At 39.5% G+C, this 20,000-nt stretch overlaps 1 protein-coding gene across 2 annotated transcripts in view; it reads right to left on the bottom strand.

Moving 5' to 3' along the window:
- Positions 1-20,000, bottom strand: part of Amnionless (amnion associated transmembrane protein) — a 99,690-nt gene that overhangs the window by 58,803 nt on the left and 20,887 nt on the right. For both annotated transcript variants that reach the window (XM_076177134.1, XM_076177135.1), the window contains exon 3: positions 1,613-1,748. In XM_076177134.1, coding sequence (XP_076033249.1) covers positions 1,613-1,748 — 136 coding nt within the window. The remainder of the gene's footprint in view (positions 1-1,612; positions 1,749-20,000) is intronic.

Here is a 20,000-nt window from a genome sequence, read left to right as displayed (position 1 = left end):
TTAATATTATTTTCCATTCCTGGTTCTGTTCATAAATTATATCTAGGTCTTCCTGTAGCAAATTTCAATTCTCACATTTCACTGTTTTCACGATATTGACATCATCAGTAAAAAGTAAACATTCATTTTATGACTGACATTACTGGTGCTAGTACAAACTCTATGATACCCAACTAGTCACCTCTCTCCAATACGACATTTGTTCTTACACCTCTATTATTTAGACAATCTTTTATCCATTCCAGTGTACTGTGCTCTTTTTCCAGTCCTACATTTTCCAGCTTTTGTATTGATATTATGTGCGACACCATTTCTAAAGCCTTTTCCAGATCCGGGTATACTTAATTTACTCATAATTCTCTTTCATACAGCGCATCAACCACTCTCAAATAATTTACTGAAGATGGATTGATTTCCAACCAAGATTCCCTTCTCCTAGTTCATCAATTTATTTTATACATTTTTTCGCACATTTTGGCTATTGTGTAGGTCAAGGCCACCTTAATGTAATTCAGCGGTTCCTCCCTGTCTCCTCCCTTGCATGCTGGCACCTTCTATTCCAGAGGCGCCTTCCATTCTTCCAGGGAATATGAATTACTTGATTAATTTTATTCATCAGTTATCTTCTACATATTTTCAGTATCCATTTCGAAATTCCTTCTGGTATGAATTCTTTTCTCTCTTTTAAGATCTCTAGTTGATCAATTTCACGCACGTCTACTTTATGTTATTTAAAAATCTTCCTTAACTTCGTCCTTCCCTGTTTCAAAGCCCTCATCCTTGTTATCATATCTCACGTTTTTGCCTGTTCATATACTACCTTTCCAACTGGATATTCACTCTCTGTGTTTCAGTTTGCCTTTCACAAATCTATGGAACAAGTTAGGTTCTTCTTACACTTATCAGCCCTTTCGTAGTTCTTTTCCTCCTTTCTTCTAAGTCTTGTGTATTCAATTTTGCTTCTGTTGTATCTTTATCTTAACTTATTTCTTCTTCTCTTCCCACGTCTTTCATGCCTAATCTATCTTTTGTTTTGTTACTGCGCATTTTTCTTTAAACCAATCCTTTTTTATGATTCTCTCATACTCATCCGTCACATACTTTTTCACTCCCGTGTGTGTGTGTGTGTGTATTCACCTTGGTCTTCACCTTGGTCTTTGGATCACGTGTTCGACTCGTGATCGACAGCTATTTCCCTTCCGGAAGAGAGCTCAGAGCTCGTATGACCGATCTATGGGTAATGCTATGACCTTTCACACACACACACACACAACTCCCCGCCCACGAGAGTCAGAGTAACGACCCGAAGCACAGCGATACCGAAATAATTTCGGCCTTAGGCAGGATTCGAACTGGGTACTGCGAGCACCATCGTACTTCCCATCCAGCGCTCTACCAACTGTACCACCGAGTGTGTGTGTGTGTGTGTGTGTGTGTGTGTGTGTGTGTGTAAGCGTTTTTGTATTCATGTACACTGTAGTATACATTCAGAATAAATGCTTTACATTACTGCATTAAGGGACGAAGAGGAAAAAAATGAAAACTGCAATGTTATGGTAAATGGAGAGCCTAAGGATATCCCTGAGTCCCAGAAGGATTTCGACCTACTCACCTTCTTCTGCGGAGCCCCCGAGGCACGTTTCAGGGATATGAGGGTCTAGGCGGAGACGGGAGCCCTCTCCCAGCAGAATGGAGCCGTGAAGGGGTAGTGTCAGTGAGCCTAGCGTCATGTCGCCTTTGAGGAAGGCCTTCGAGAGGCAACGACCGTTGACAGAACGAAAAAGAATGTTTACACATGAAACTATATTTATTCTAAAAACAATTAAAAAATACCGCAGAAAGAATGAAGTAAAGATTAATTTTATGTATACATAAGACATATGAGAAAATATGAGATACAATAAATGTTATTGAAATTAAGAATATTACGTAGACAAGAAAAATATAGAGAAAATTGAAGAAAATAGAAATTTAAAAGACTAAAAAATTAGAAATAAAATTAAACATCTAAAAACACCAGTTCCATGCTTTAATTAAGGATGAATTGATCTTAATCCTGAGAGGGCGCGGGAGATTTCCCTGAATCAAGTAAAATCGCATGACGATAACTTGAAAAAAATGCAAAATATAATCACTGTTATTTGAATATTATTAGAAGTTCGTTTCACTTTTCAGACAAGTGGGTGGATAGGGAGAGGGTGAGGCTATTCCTAAACTCAACTGACCAATTCATAAAATATATAGTTGTTTATTACTCTCCTATTTTTCTCTTACAAAGTCTTGTATTCATACGATTATGTAACTGTTATGTAACAAAGTCTGCATGACTATGTCATCGCCACATTAAGCTGGGCAGACGACCGTACGAACTACAGTTGGCTCCTTAAACACCGTGACGTCATCTTTTGCCCCCCCCCCCCCACCCACCCACCCACACACACACACACACCCCGGCCAGTCAGGAAATTTCATGCAGTTGAAGTGAGGGGAGTTTCGGCCTTGGGTCTCGGATTTCTTTCAGACCAGAATTTATTCTGAGCTGCATGAAATGGCCTGTCATCACGCATCGCATCGCAGGAAAAAAAGTCTCAAACAGGGTCACCGTATGGAAGCAGTTGACAGAGGAATACGAAGGAGGGGTTGCGAGGGCAAATGATCAGGTGAGTAAGAGAGTCTTGCCGAGCGACATATTATATTTCATTCGTTCCTCTCTCTCATGGCCCAACCAATACCAGTCGTGGCCATCTATTTTTGTCATCCAAATATGCATACAAAAAAAAAAAAAAAAGAAAAAAAAAAAAAAAATATATATATATATATATATATATGCTGGTACATTGTGACAAGTTAATGAAGGTGGAACAAGAAGTCACGGGTCTAGTTCCGAGTTCCTGAGTTTATTCCTGACCGGTTTCGCTCTATGCTTCTGAAGAAGCATAGAGCGAAACCGGTCAGGAATAAACTCAAATTCGGAACTAGACCCGTGAATTCTTTTTCCACCTTCATCATATATATATATATATATATATATATATATATATATATATATATATATAAATATATATGTATATATAAATCGGTAAGAAATCGTACGGAAATGGACGTAAATAAACGCTAAACTCTGACACATTGTTCAAAAGACTTGGAAACTGTGTTCTTTGTATTTCGTAAAAGGTGACTATGTGGGTGAGGGGACTAAGGAGCCACTCTCCCACGTAGATATGAGCTAATAAGTATAGCTTAATTCGGTCTTATAAGAAGGAATAAGGCATTTTCATATGTACAGTCACTCAAAAAAGTATCGGTTGGTGACGAGTGAAACAACAGAATCGATGTTTCTGTACAACTGGTTGTCGTGACAGTTGCGCCCTACCTTTCTTCCCCCTGTTAAAATACGTGGTGTAGAATAAGCATTTAATGCGTGAAGATATGACAAGATTGAAAGTAATTATATTTGCACCGACAAGAATTGTTGATATTTTATTGTTGCTGAAATCACACACACACACACACACACACACACACACACACACACACACACACACACACACACACACACACACACACACACACACACACACACACACACACACACACACACACACACACACACACACACACACACACACACACACACACACACACGACTCGGTGGCGCAGTTGGTAGAACGATGAACTACTAGCATGGTGGTGCGCGTAGTGCTTGGTTCGAATCCTGCCCAGGGCCGAAATTAATTTCGGTACAGCTGCGCTTCGGGTCGTTTCTCTGACTCTCGTGGGCGGGGAGTTGGGTGTGTGTGTGTGTGAAAGGTCATAGCATTACCCATAGATCGGACCTACGAGCTCTGAGCTCTCTTCCAGGAGGGAAATAGCTGTCGATCACGAGTCGAACACGTGATCCAAAACCCAAGTGAATACACACACACACCTTTCTCTAATTCCTCTTCATTCATTTCCTTTTTACCCACACATTTTTGTATTTTTCACTGTAAGCGCCAAAACTAGCAAACAGTGAAAAATACAAAAATTTGTGGATAAAAAAGGAAATGAATGAAGAAGAATTACAGAAAGATAGGGAACTGAGAAGTGGAAGCCAAGAAAAAAAAAAAAACGATTAAAAGATCGGACACGGAAAAAATTTTTTTTTTTTGGAGAGTGCTGGATCTGAGACAGACAATGGCATGTCAGAAAAATGGAAACTTAAACCAAAAAAAGAGAAGAAAAATGAAAAGTGACATATACAAATATGGACGGTATGATTTCAGGATTAAATGAATTGAATGACTATTTATCAATAGAGAAACCCGACATAATGGGAATTGTGGAGACAAAACTGAAAGGTCCTATACAGTCAAGTATGGTGGGACAAGGTTTATACAACCTTTGTTAGAAAAATAGGATAGACAAACAGGGGGGAGGAGTCATGATATTGACTAGAAAGGACCTAAATGTAATAAAGGCAACAGAAGGAAAAGATAATGTGGAATTAATCACAGTTAAAGTCGAAAATAGCAGTATGAAAAGTAGAAGGCTTATAGTTGTATTCATGTCAGCAAAAACTAAGACTTGGACTGACAGCGAACACTCAAAATTACTAGAAGATGCAAAGAATGAATTAACCGAGACACTGAAATATGGAGAAAATATAGTAATTATGGGTGACTTTAATGCAAAAGAAATAAATTGGGAAGAATTGACAATGGGAGATCGAGAGGAACTCTGGGGCAATGTCCCACTGGATATGACCATCGATTACACATTGACTCACTGGGTTAAAGAAGATACTAGATTTAGACAAAACGAAGAACCATCGAGACTAGATTTGATATTCACCTCTGAAACTGAAATATTGGAAGAATTAAACGATGAAACACCAATTGGAAAGAGTGACCACATACTAATAGAGATCGAACTTAAGGAACAAAATGTGGTGAGAAGGAACGAGAAACAGAGAAGGAAGATTAATGTATAACAAAACTGACTTTGTAAAAATTAAAAGAAAAAAATCAAAATGCCTGTAGGGAAAAAATTGTAAATGATGAAACAAAGACGGAAGAGAAATGGGACATTTTCAAAGAAATATATAAAGAGTGAACAGAGAAATATGTTCCTAAACAGACACAGAAAAGGGAATACATAAAGTGCTGGTATTATAAAAAGTGTAGCGATGCTAAAGATAGAAGAGACAAAGCTTGGAAAAGATGGAAAAGAGACAAGAAAGAGACTAAATGGCAAACATACATTAAACTGAGAAATGAATAGGAAAAAAGAAACTATGAAAAAGATATAATAGCAAAATGCAAAGATCAACCTAAACTATTTTACAGATATGTAAATGACAAACTAAAAGACAAACACGAAATAGTGAAACTGTGTGAAGGAAATAAAAAATACACAGATGTAGAAATGGCTGAAGTAATGACCAGACACTTTAAGTCTGTATTTACAATTGAAAGCTCACAATTGAGGGATGACAAACTGGATATCAAAAGACGAACTCACAGATAAAATACACAAGATAATTGACTTCTCACTCAATGGAGGAAAAGTACCACAAGACTGGAAAAATACTAATATTGTACCAATATATAAGGGAGGAAATAAAGAAAATCCAACAAATTATAGACCGGTATCCCTTACAAGCACAATTGCAAAAAATATGCGAAAGAGTTATCAAAAATAAATTGACTAAACACTTGGAAGAGAACAAAATATCAAACCCCAACCAATTTGGATTTAGAAATGGAAGATCATGTACTACAAACTTAATTTGTTTTTACTCAAGATTGCTAGACATAATACAAGAAAGAGATGGCTGGGCAGATTGTGCCTTCCTAGACATGCAAAAGGCTTTTGATAAAGTACCACACAAAAGATACTAAGAAAAATTGAAATAATAGGTGGAATACAAGGAAAAGTATTAGAATGGATGAAAGACTTCTTGGAAGGAAGAAAAATGGGAGTGATACTTAGAGAAAAAAACACAAAATGGGTAAACATGATAAGTGGAGTACCCCAAGGCTCTGTGTTGGCTCCGATAATGTTTGCTATTTATATAAACGACATGGATGAAAGAATTGAATGCTATACGAATTTCTTTGCAGATGATGCGAAACTATTGAAGAGAGTGAGTAACGAAGAAGATTGCAAATCTTTTCATGGGGACCTGGACAAAGTCTGGAATTGGAGTAAAAAGAACGAAGTGAATTTCAACATTAAAAAATGTAGTATAATGACATTTGGAAAAAGCAAAAATAGAATATCCGGTCAATACAAAATTGGAACAAAAGAAGTTACAAAAGTAAACTCAGAAAGAGACCTAGGAGTAATCCTTTCAAATGACATGACACCAGACAAACATGTAAACAAAATAGGCGGAGAAACCTACAACTTAATAAGATCAATGAAAGTGGCCTTTGACTACATGGACGAGGAAATGGTGAAGAAAATACTAGTTACACTGATAAGACCAAAATTAGAGTATGCAGCGTCATTATGGGCACCCAGTAAAAAAAAAAAAAAAAAAAAAAAAAAAAAAAAATAGAAACAATTCAAAGAGCACTAACAAAGATCGCACCAACACTTAACATGTTGACAAACTAAACTTACTAACACTGGAGCAAAGAAGAGAAAGAGGCTATTTGATAACCATCTATAGAATTATGAAAGGGATGGAAATGCTTGACAGGGATGATCTACTTAAATGAGACAGGAGAAATACAAGGGGACACGAGAAGTAACTTAAAAAGGACAGTTACAGAAGAGATCTGAAAAAGAACAGTTTATCACAGAGAGTGATAGATACATGGAATGAATTGAGAGAAAACAGTGATAGATACATGGAATGAATTAAGAGAAAACAGTGAGTGCTACATGGAATGAATTGAGAGAAAACAGTGAGTGCTACATGGAATGAATTGAGAGAAAACAGTGATAGATACATGGAATGAACTGAGAGAAAACAGTGAGTGCTAAAACTATACATGACTTTAAAAAGAACTGAATGCGGAAAGATACATCTGCGGGTCTCTACGAGCATAGCTCTTCTCCCGCAAAATACAACTAGGTAAACACACACACACACACACACACACACACACACACACACACACACACACACACACACACACACACACACACACACACACACACACACACACACACACACACACACACACACACACACACACACACACACACACACACACACACACTCACACACAGATGCTCTAACCTAACCTAACCTAACCAGATCCTCTAACCTAACCTAACCTAACCAAACCTAACCTAACCTAACCTAACCTAACCTAACCTAACCTAACCTAACCTAACCTAACCTAACCTAACCTAACCTAACCTAACCTAACCTAACCTAACCTAACCTAACCTAACCTAACCTAACCTAACCTAACCTAACCTAACCTAACCTAACCTAAACACTTTTTATCCCATGCCCCAAATATCCTAGTCACCGTTGCCCAAATATCCGTTCTCCTAGACAAACACTTGGGATCTTGAATGAAAGTAGGCTTTCTCTAAATTCTTTCAATATTCATTAATAAAACAAACATGTATACAATGCAACAAATCGATGAGATGTTGTTAATAGTAGATAGCCAACCGAAAAATATCAAAACTAAACTCATATATATTTTTCCTACCAATGATTACCTCATTCCAAAATGAATAAAGTATATGAGGCGTTCTCATGGCAGACACAATGTCGTTAACGTTAACGAGTTTTCACACACACAAAAAAATGCTACTTTTACTCATTTAATCTTAAATAGAAAGTAATTCTACAAGTAATGTGATCAACCTATCCACATGCGTGTTGATGTGCATGTTAATAACTGTAGTATTGCTTATAGTTTTTTTTTGCACAACGTAAAAAGTAGTAAACATTATTGGCAAAATCTTATTAACGTTAACAATTTTGTGATCCCTACAAGGACCTCTATAATCCTCCTGTCGATCACTGCTTCGTATGATTTTTATCTATTCTGGCTGAGCGAAAGAGTTGAATGGATATATCAGATACAGATATTTTTATTCTAATATATTTTTATTGGAGATGTGGGCCTAGAGTTGGCAGGGGAGTCGTGAACAAGTCGGGTACCTGAAGCCCATGTTCGATGAAGGAGGTGTACTTTTTTTTTTTTTTTTTTTGCGGAGGTATATACAGTAAGTACAAGACTCGGTGGCGTGGTTCGTAGAGTCCCAAACTGTCACTACGGCGATCCGGGTTCGAATCCTACCCAGGGCTGAAAATAATTTCAGTATCGCTGCGCTACGAGTCGTTACTCCAACTCTCGTGGGCGTAGAGTTGGGTGTGTGTGTGCGTGTAAGGTCAAAGCATTACCCATAGTTCGGTCATACGAGCTCTGAGCTATTTTCCGGGAGGGAAATAGCTGTCGATCACGAGTCCAACACGTGATCCAAAGACCAAGGTGAATCACACACACACACACACACACACACACACACACACACACACACACACACACACACACACACACACACACACACACACACACACACACACACACACACACACACACACACACGACTCGGTGGCGCAGTTGGTACAGTCCCCGACTTTCAGTACGGAAGTCCGGGTTCGAATCCTGCTCAGGGCTGAAACAATTTTAGTATCGCTGCGCTTCGAGTCGTTTTTCCAATTCTCATGGGCGGGGAGTTGTGTGTGTGTGTGTGTGTGTGTGTGTGTGTAAGCTCACAGCATTATCGATAGATCGGACAAACGAGCTCTAAGCTCTCTTCGGGAGGGAAATAGCTGTCAATCACGAGTCCAACACGTGATCCAAAGACCAAGGTGAATTACACACACACACACACACACACACACACACACACACACACACACACACACACACACACACACACACACACACACACACACACACACACACACACACACACACACACACACACACACACACACACACACACACACACACACACACACACACACACACACACACACACGCACACACGCACACACACACACACGCACACACACACACACACACACACACACACACACACACACACACACACACACACACACACACACACACACACACACACACACACACACACACACACACACACACACACACACACACACACGCACACACGCACACACACACACGCACACACACACACACACACACACACACACACACACATACACACACACACACACACACACACACACACACACATACACACACACACACACACACACACACACACACACACACACACACACACACACACACACACACACACACACACACACACACACACACACACACACACACACACACGACTCGGTGGAGCAGTTGGTACAGTCCCCGACTGTCACTACGGAAATCAGGGTTTGAATCCTGCTTAGGGCTGAAACAATTTCAGTATCGCTGCGCTTTGACTCGTTACTCCAACTCTCATGGGCGGGGAGTTGGGTGTGTGTGTGTGCGTGTAAGCTCACGGCATTACCCATAGATCGGACATACGAGCTCTGAGCTCACTTCGGGAGGGAAATAGCTGTCAATCACGAGTCCAACACGTGATCTAAAGACCAAGGTGAATTACACAGACACACACACGCACACACACACACACACACACACACACACACACACACACACACACACACACACACACACACACACACACACACACACACACACACACACACACACACACACACACACACACACACACACACACACACACACACACACACGACTCGGTGGCGCAGTTGGTACAGTCCCCGACTGTCACTACGTAAGTCCGGGTTCGAATCCTGCTCAGGGCTGAAACAATTTTAGTATCGCTGCGCTCCGAGTCGTTTTTCCAATTCTCATGGGCGGGGAGTTGTGTGTGTGTGTGTGTGTGTGTGTGTGTGTGTGTAAGCTCACAGCATTATCGATAGATCGGACAAACGAGCTCTAAGCTCTCTTCGGGAGGGAAATAGCTGTCAATCACGAGTCCAACACGTGATCCAAAGACCAAGGTGAATTACACACACACACACACACACACACACACACACACACACACACACACACACACACACACACACACACACACACACACACACACACACACACACACAGTGTGACAGTGGTGGTGGACGGACGTGGCAGGTCTGTGACCTCCTGTCTCAGGTGCAACGGGGCGCTTTGTAGCTGCCTGGGTCAGCTTGTTGACCCTTCTCCTGGTATTTATTTTTCTCCTAGTTTATACGCGGTAACAATGTGCGGACCAGTATTGCCATACAACCCCCCTCGTCAGAGATACCGACCCAGTGAACTTTACGCGTTAAAACGAGGGTGTGGTTATCCTCCGAGTTCAGTGATTCAGCGCCTGAAAGACATGAAACTCTTCCGAAGTCGTGGCCGACGAGGTGGTAGAAAAATTACACGAATAGTGCCTGTGATTACAACCACAACAAGTGCAAAAAACAGAAAAAAGGTTAAGCCGAGATCTCGCATTCACAGTGAAGTGCCACGCGTTTGGTACAGCCTACCCTCCCTCCTGCTGTCTAACGTTACCTCCTTAACCAACAAAATGGAGGAAGTGATCGAAACAGTACGTTCTACAGGATGTGACATGATGGCAATTACTGAAGCGTGGCAAATTGTGCCTGAAATGTGTAATATTGAAAACTTTGTACTATTTCACCACCTCAGAGTGAACCGTGTTGGTGGTGGTGTAGCATTGTTCTGTCGTGCGGACCTCAACCCTTCACACCTCAGGGTTGATATTCCCGAGGGAGTTGAGGTTCTGTGGGTGAGGATTAACCCCCGCCTTCACCCCCGCCACACCGCGTCCATTATTATGTGTGTGGTCTATCATCCTCCACGTGCACACACCGCCGCTCTCCTTTCCGATCACATTATTGAGACCGCTGACTCCCTACGATTGAAATACCCTGCTGCAAAGCTGGTCATTTGTGGGGACTTTAATCGGCTAGACACAAGTGAGATTCTACATCAATTAAGTCTTACTCAGGTGGTGAACTTCCCCACCCACAAGCAAACTACTCTCGACCTTATCATGACCGACATGGCTCAACAGTACTCCCCTCCCAGACCTCTCCCCCCCATCGGCAGGAGTACCCACATCACCATCCAGTGGTCGCCAGCACCCAGCAATGCCATCCGTAGAACTAAGGTCACTCGACACCACCGCCCCATGCCTGACTCGGCCATGAGGGAGTTTGGGAGGTGGATAGTGGAGTATCCCTGGACGGAGGTTCTGGAAGCCGAGGACGTGGAAACCAAGTGGAAAAACTACTCAACAACCACTACTGAAGCTTTCCACTTTTTTTTCCCGGTCAAGGACTTCTCCGTGAACCGATCAGACGCCCCCTGGATGACCCCCCGTATTAAGCGTCTAATTAAACAACGCAACAAGGCATATTACACTGATCGACCCCTCTTCAGATCCCTCAGAAATAAAGTCATCAAGGAGATAAGTATTGCAAAGTCTTCGTACTACCCTAATAAAATAGAACACCTCAAAACACAAAATAACAGTCAGTGGTTTAGTAAGATCAAAGCTCTCTGCGGGCTACAAAATAATCAAGCCTCTCACCTGCCCTGCGCTTCACACTTACCACCTGACTTAGCTGCTCAAGAGATTAACACTCACTTCGCCTCTATCTGCCAGACCTTACCCCCCCTTAACTTCTCCGGCCTACCTGCCTACCTCCCCTCTCCCTCACCCCCTGCCCCTGTCCAGAAAGCTGACGTTGCCACTAAACTAAGTAAATTAAAGTATAACAGATCTACAACACCTTCTGATCTACCTATCAAAATCTACAAAGAATTTGCCCCAGAACTTGCCCTCCCACTTTCCTCCATAATTAATGCTTCACTGAGTCAAAACTCCTGCCCCAGTGACTGGAAAATTTCATATATCACTCCCATCCCCAAATGTCCGAACCCACAGTCACTAAGCGACCTTAGACCTATTGCTATCACCCCAATCCCAAGCCTTATATGTGAGGGTTTTGTTTTTAACTCAGTATACAACAAAATTAAAGATCAAATCGATATAAAACAGTATGGCAACATGAAATCCTCATCCACAACTCACTATCTTGTTAATCTTCTGGACTTCTTGCACAGCCACTTAGACAAGCGCAATACTTCTCTAGCCTTGACCTTTATTGACTTCAAGAAAGCGTTTGACCTTGTTGACCATAACATCATCATCTCCAAAGCCATACAACTGGGGATCCAACCACACTTGGTAGCATGGCTAGCCGACTTCCTGACCGGACGTCAACAGGTAGTGAGGTACCAGGGAACGACATCCTCCCTCCACCCTCTAACATGTGGGGTCCCCCAAGGGACCAAGATGGGACCACTGTGCTTCCTCATCCTCATAAATGACGCATTAATGGACACCCAACATAGATGGAAATACGTCGATGACTGTACAGTTGGCATTCCCATCAACACCAGGCAGCCTGACTTTTCTCCACTACAAAACATCCTAGACAACCTCAAAACGTGGACTGAGAGCAGGAATGTGACAGTTAACCACAACAAGACCGTGGTCATGCATGTTTGTACATCCAAACAGGCGGTGGCACCACCTCAACTGTCATTAGGAACCCATTCCCTTCAAGTGGTCCAGTCCGCCAAGCTACTAGGCATCACAATAGACGACCACCTTAACTGGAACCAGCACATCAACAACATCATCAGGACAGCCTCTTACAAACTCTTCATGCTGCGCAGATTGAAGTCCCTTGGTACCCCATCACCAGATCTAAAGGGAGTCTACACCACCTTCGTACTCCCCACACTCATGTACGCCTCCCCAGCCTGGTCATCATCACTTAACATCACACAGAGGAGCAAATTAGAGAAAGTGCAAAAAAGAGCGTGCAGAATTATCTTGGGTAATCAGTATGAGGGATACGAACACGCCCTCACCACCCTCAGCTTGCCAAGATTGTCCGACAAACTCAGTGAGGCACTGAATAAGTTTGGACAGGACCTAATGCTACACCCACGTCACCGTCACTTCCTCCCACCTCCCACCACACCCACCCGCCATGCAACTCGGCATTCAAACAAAATCAAGCCCATCAGAGCGCCGAGAACTGACCGATACAAGAACAGTGCCATTCCATCTATTGTCCGCACAATAAACTCATCATAAATTTTAGACTAAGCATATCACTCTAATAATTACTATATTACTCATAAAAGTGCCCAATTGTATTATTGTCAGTGTATCACTGCTATCTCAATAAACCTATCATTATTATTATTATTATTATTTATTATTTACACACACACACACACACACACACACGACTCGGTGGAGCAGTTGGTACAGTCCCCGACTGTCACTACGGAAATCAGGGTTCGAATCCTGCTCAGGGCTGAAACAATTTCAGTATCGCTGCGCTTTGAGTCGTTACTCCAACTCTCATGGGCGGGGAGTTGGGTGTGTGTGTGTGCGTGTAAGCTCACGGCATTACCCATAGATCGGACATACGAGCTCTGAGCTCACTTCGGGAGGGAAATAGCTGTCAATCACGAGTCCAACACGTGATCTAAAGACCAAGGTGAATTACACAGACACACACACGCACACACACACACACACACACACACACACACACACACACACACACACACACACACACACACACACACACACACACACACACACACACACACACACACACACACACACACACACACATTCGTCGGATGGACGGCGAAGATTGGAGCTCCGAATAAAAAGTGAAATTTTCGTGGATCTCAACGTCAAGGAAACGCATTTTTGTATTTACAGGGAAAGGGGAAGCTCGTGGTGTAGTGGGAAGGTGATGAAAAAGGAGAAGGGGAGGGGTTACTGAGTGAAATGGAAGGAAATGAAGAAGGAGAGGACTTGGTCCAGGCAGGCAGACGCCATATAAACAAACGCGGCCCAGAATTCAATGACGAAGAAGGGACTAACAAAAGTGTTAAGATTAGAATATAGATAAGAGCAGCACAATGGAAAGGGAAGATAATAATTTCCAAGGATTTAATGTTGGGGGGGGGGAGCCAACCCTCCCCGATTAGCAAACCTAGAAGAAAAACTTGAAAATTTTTTCAAACATTGGGAGGATAGGTTCGGTGAACTCACGAGGATAACGCAGAGAGTTGAAAAATAGGAAGAATTAGAGAAGGTGAACCAAAAACTAACTAAAGAAATAGAAGTATTAAAAAGACAGTTAAAAGAAGTAAAAGATGAGAATGAGGAATTAAAGAATAATAATAAAGAGAATAAAGAATCCATAGCAAAAGAAGCACAGGGTTGGGAAAAAAATCCAAGAAAACAACAAAGTTGCATTTAATGAAATAGTAAAACAGCAAATGAAAGAACAAACTGAAGACACAGTTATTAAAGTGATGAAACAGAAAGAGAATATAGTATATGTATAATTATTTTAGGGATGGAAGAAAAGTATAATCTTAATGGGACTACAAGAATTAAAGAGGAAAAGAAAAAATAAGCAGTTTACTAGAATTAGTTCAGTAAGATGAACCTGAAATAGGGAAACAAATTGAAGAAATATATAGGCTTGCAAAATATAGTACAGATAAGACCAGACTAATTAAGATTAAATTCAGGTCACAAACGACAGCAGAGAATATCTTAGCGAAAACAGGGAAACTAGCAAACAGTGAACAATATAAAAAGGTATGGATAAAAAGAGAAATAAATAAATAGGAAAGAGAAAAAGAAAAAATGAAAAGACAAGAAGCTAAGGAAAAAAACGAGAACAGAACAGAGTCAGAAAAAGAGGAATTCTATTGGAGAGTAGTGAATATGAAAGTGAGGAAATGGGTCATAACAGAGAAAAATAAAAGGGAAAGAGAAAATACAATGGAAGTAGCAGAAAATTAAGAGTGTCTTACACAAATATAGATGGATTAATAACAGGATTGCACGAACTGAATGATTATCTGATGGAAAAAGAACCGGACATAATGGGAATTGTAGAGACAAAATTAAAAGGTCCACTACCACCCAACAGTGTAGGACATGATGCATATAATTATTGGATTAGAAACAGAGAGAAAAAGCAAGGGGGTGGAGTTATGTTTCTGACTAAGAAGGACATAAACGTGAGGAGTGTCACATATGGAAAGAATACAGTAGAGATGATTATGATTGAAGTGGAAGATAGAGATAAGAAGAGCAGAAAGTTTGTAATAAATTATGTGCCTCCAAAAACAGCCTCGTGGGAAAAGAGAGAACATAAAAGTATGTTAGATGACACAAAGATAACATTAAATAAGATATTGGAAGATGGAGGAAGAATAGTTATGATGGGCGACTTTAATTGCAAAGAAGTCTGCTGGGAAGAGATGACAGTAAAGGGTGGAGACGACTCATGGGGAAATGTTCTACTTGAGATGATTATTGACCATACAATGACACAATGGATTCAAGAGAACACTAGGTATGGAAATGAAGAAGAACCATCGAGACTAGACCTAATAATCACATCTGAACCTGAAATAGTGGAAAATATTGAATATACGACACCAATAAGTAAAAGTGACCACATATTGATTGAACTGGAACTAAATGAAGAAAAATACATGAAAAGAAATGAACAATATAGAAAAGGAAGATTGATGTATGAAAAAACAAATTTTGATAAAATAAGAAAATTCTTTCAAAAAGAAAACTGGTAAAGAATATACAAAGAGGAAACAACAGTGGAAGAGAAATGGAATATTTTGACAAAAATCTATAAAAAAGGAGTGGAAAAGTATGTCCCAAGACAAAAACAAGAAAAAGAATATGTAAAGTGCTGGTACAACAAAAGTTGTAGGGAGTTAAAAGACAAAAGAGACAAAGCTTGGACAAAATTGAAAAAAGACAGAAGACCTGAAAAATGGAAAATACATAATAGTTATATAAATGAATATGTACAAGTGTGCAGAGAGGAAAAGAGAAAATATGAAAAAGATGTCATAGAAAAATGTAAAGATCAACCAAAACTATTTTACAGACTTGTAAACAACAAACTGAAAAACAAACAAGAACTAGAGAAATTACGACAAAGAGGAGTTAAATACACAGAGGAAATAGAAATGGCAGAAATTATGAATAAGCATTTTAAATTGGTGTTTACAAGGGAAAACATACTACCTAGAGAGATCGAATGGGAAAAGAAAGTCCCCCCTATGAAAGAAATAGAAGTAACAAAGAATGAAATAATGAAACACTTGAGTAACCTTGATGTCAGAAAATCGCATGGACCAGATGAAATAGCAAACTGGATTTTGAAAGAGTGCAGGAATGAACTGGCAGACAAAATACATAGCATAATAAACAGTTCTTTGAAAGAAGGAAAAGTTCCAAAAGATTGGAAAAGAGCAAATATAGTACCTATATATAAAGGGGGAAATAAAGAAGACCCTACCAACTATAGACCAGTCTCTCTAATAAGTACAATAGCAAAAATTTGTAAATGAATTATCAAAAGTAGATGGGTAAGATGCTTAGAAAAACAAAAACAAAAAAAAAAACGTGCTAAATCCAAGGCAATTTGGATTCAGACAAGGACGATCATGCGTCACCAATTTAATGTTTCTATTCAAGATAAATAGACATAATACAAGAAAGAGATGGATGGGCTGATTGTGCATTTCTAGACCTAAAAAAAGCTTTTAACAAAGTACCACATAAGAAGTTACTTAAGAAATTAGAAACTGAAGGAGGAATACAGGGCAAACTGCTTAAATGGATGGAAGACTTTTTGTAAGAAAGAAAAATGAGAGTGGTGATAAGAGACAAACACTCTAATTGGGATGAAGTAATAAGTGGTGTTACACAAGGAACCGTTCTGGCCCCAATAATGTTTGCCATGTATATTAATGATATGGATGAAGAAATTGAAAGTTATATGAGCTTCTTTGCAGATGATGCAAAACTGATAAAAAAAAAAGTGAACACGGAAGAAGATTGTGAGTCACTACAGAGTGATCTCAATAAAGTATGAGAATGTAGTAGGAAGTGGGAGATGGAGTTCAATACTAAGAAGTGTAGTATAATGGAATTTGGAAAAAGCAAAAAAAGAATAGTAGGATCATATAAATTGGGAGAAGAAGGAATAAAAAAGTAGAAAATGAGAAGGGCCTGGGAGTCATTATTATGAATAATATGTCACCTGAGATATATATAAACAATATTTTTGGAGAAACTTATAGTTTAATAAGAACAATCCAAGTGGCATTTACATACCAGGATGAAGAAATGGTGAAGAAAATACTAATCACTCTGATAAAACCAAGATTGGAATATGCAGCAACGATGTGGTCACCAAGTACAAAAAAATGTATAACAAAACTTGAAAGAATACAAAGAGCAATTACAAAATTGGCACCAACACTCTCAAAAATATCATATGAAGAGAGACTAGCAAAACTTAAGCTACAGACATTAGAGCAAAGAAGAGAGAGAGGAGATTTGATAACTATTTACAGAATCATGAAAGGAATAGAAACTATTGATAGAGAGGATCTAATAAAATGGGATGATAGAAATACAAGATGACACGAAAAGAAAATCAAGAAAGACAGCTATAGAGGATATCTAAAAAAGAACAGCTTTCCTCACAAAGTAATAGACAGTTGAAACAAGTTAGATGAGAAAGTGGTGTGTGCAAAAACAATACATGAATTTAAAAACAGTTTAGATAAAATGATATATGAAGACGGGGCACTACGAGCATAACTCCCCTTCCCGTAAAATACAACTAGGTAACTACAACTAGGTAAAACACACACACACACACACACACACACACACACACACACACACACACACACACACACACACACACACACACACACACACACACACACACACACACATATATATATATATACGAGTATATACATACATACATATATATATATATATATATATGTATATATATATATACATATACATATATATATATATATGTATATATATATATATATATATATATATATATATATATATGTATGTATGTATGTATATATATACGAGTATCCTATCCGAGAGTTAACACCTTGACGTGGTGGATAGGGTTAATAATCTTAATGACTACAAAAGCTAAGTCGATAGAGAGAAAATCTGTGCGGGGTCACCCATATCGAACAGGTTTTGTAAGAAAGATCAGACAAAGAACAGGTCACACGCGCAGTCGCAGGACCCACCGCTATCTGGTACGTCCCTGATGGCGAACAGTGAAATTCCTCATAGATATATCGGGTACCGTCATAATGACGGCGTGGAGCATTGGGCACCCTATAGATATAGGGCTTCACCGAATATAATGAATAAGGTGACACCAAAGAAATATCTCACCAGAAACCAGTTGGCACGGAGGTGAGATTACTGCCAAAAACACTCTTCATAGCAACCATGAAAAAAAAAAAAAAAAAAAAAAAAAAAAAAAAAAAAATGGGCGTTCCTGTTGGATCATCGTCTCCTAAAGATCCAACTGCAGTGCCTCGTATGCTTACGGGCAGTTTGCCACCGAATGTGAATAAGCATTGTCCAAGCAGATCCAAGTCTTGGGCATTAAACAACATGAAGAAAATAATGATTTATAATTACAAATTAAGAAGTCTCAGAATACCACAGGCTGGAGAGATTAATGGAAGAACTAGACAACATCAAGTGGGATATCGTAGGATTGAGCGAAGTCCGAAGAGTGGAAGAAAAGCTTATACAATTACAAGATGGTCATCACCTGTTGTACTATAGAGGTAAGGACAAAGAAAGATCTAGTGGAGTAGGATTTTTTGATAAACCGAGAGGTTGCTGGTAACGTAGTCAAATTCAGTAGTTTGTCAGACAGGGTAGCTTAGATTGTGATTAGGTACACTCTAAAAATAGTTCAGGTTTATGCACCAGCTTCACAGAGTTCAGATGATGAAACTGAGTCTTCTATAATGATTTAAGTCAGGTAATGGATCAAGAAAAAAGTAAGTATACGTTGGTAATAGGAGTCTTTAATGCTGAAGTGGGGAAGAAGATGTGAGATGAGTCGTGCATTGGGAATTTTGGAGTAGGTGAAAGAAATGACAGAGGCGAGATGTTAGTCGATTTTGCAGAGAACTACAACATGAGGATAATGAACACTTTCTTCCAAAATCGTGGAGAATTGGGCGTGGAGAAGTCCAAATGGAGCAACAAAGAACGAAATAGACTTCATATGAGGAGATGAAAGCAAAAACGTTAGCAATGTTACGGTGATGAATAAAGTCAACATAGGTAGTGACCATAGAATGGTAGGTTGCACAGTTAAATTCAATTTCAGAGCCGAAAGAAATAAAGTAATTTTAAGAAAGAAAATCAGCCTTGTAAAGGTTAAGGATAATAATAAGAAATTTCAATTAGAAATCAAAAATAGATTCGAAGCTCTAAGAACTAACGAGGACACCGTGAAAGATATCAATTTGAATTTAGTGAATATCATTAGGGAATCGGCAGAGAAAGTAGGAAGTACAAAAAACATTAAAGAAAGCAAATACTTCAAAGCTACAAATGACCCAATTAAAAGAAGAAGGACCATGGAGATTAAGAGAAGGAAAGACGAAATAGAAACAGTAGAACTAAACAAGCTTACCAACAAAAGGCATGAAATTAGAGAAAAGAGAAACATGGATGAAATAGAGGAAGCTATTCGGAAAAGTAAAAGTATTAAAGGGACCAAGCACAGACATACATTAGGAAGACAGCAAATGATATGTTTGAAAGATAGAAATGGAGAAATCATTAAATGCAGGGACGGAATGGTAAAAAGAGTAGAAGAATTGTACCAAGAGCTTTACTCGTCGAAGACCGTAGGTGAGTCAGTATATTCATGTGTAGACGTTAGTAGCGTACCAGAGATTACAAAGGAAGAAGTAGAATGCTGATGAGGTTATTCAATGTTTGTTTAA

This window comes from Oratosquilla oratoria, chromosome 40, assembly GCF_046742065.1.
Source record: "Oratosquilla oratoria isolate Oo_2021 chromosome 40, ASM4674206v1, whole genome shotgun sequence".
In the NCBI taxonomy this organism is placed as follows: domain Eukaryota; kingdom Metazoa; phylum Arthropoda; class Malacostraca; order Stomatopoda; family Squillidae; genus Oratosquilla; species Oratosquilla oratoria.
The sequence above is the reverse complement of the archived record's forward strand: the minus strand, read 5'-3'. Positions and strand labels throughout refer to the sequence as shown.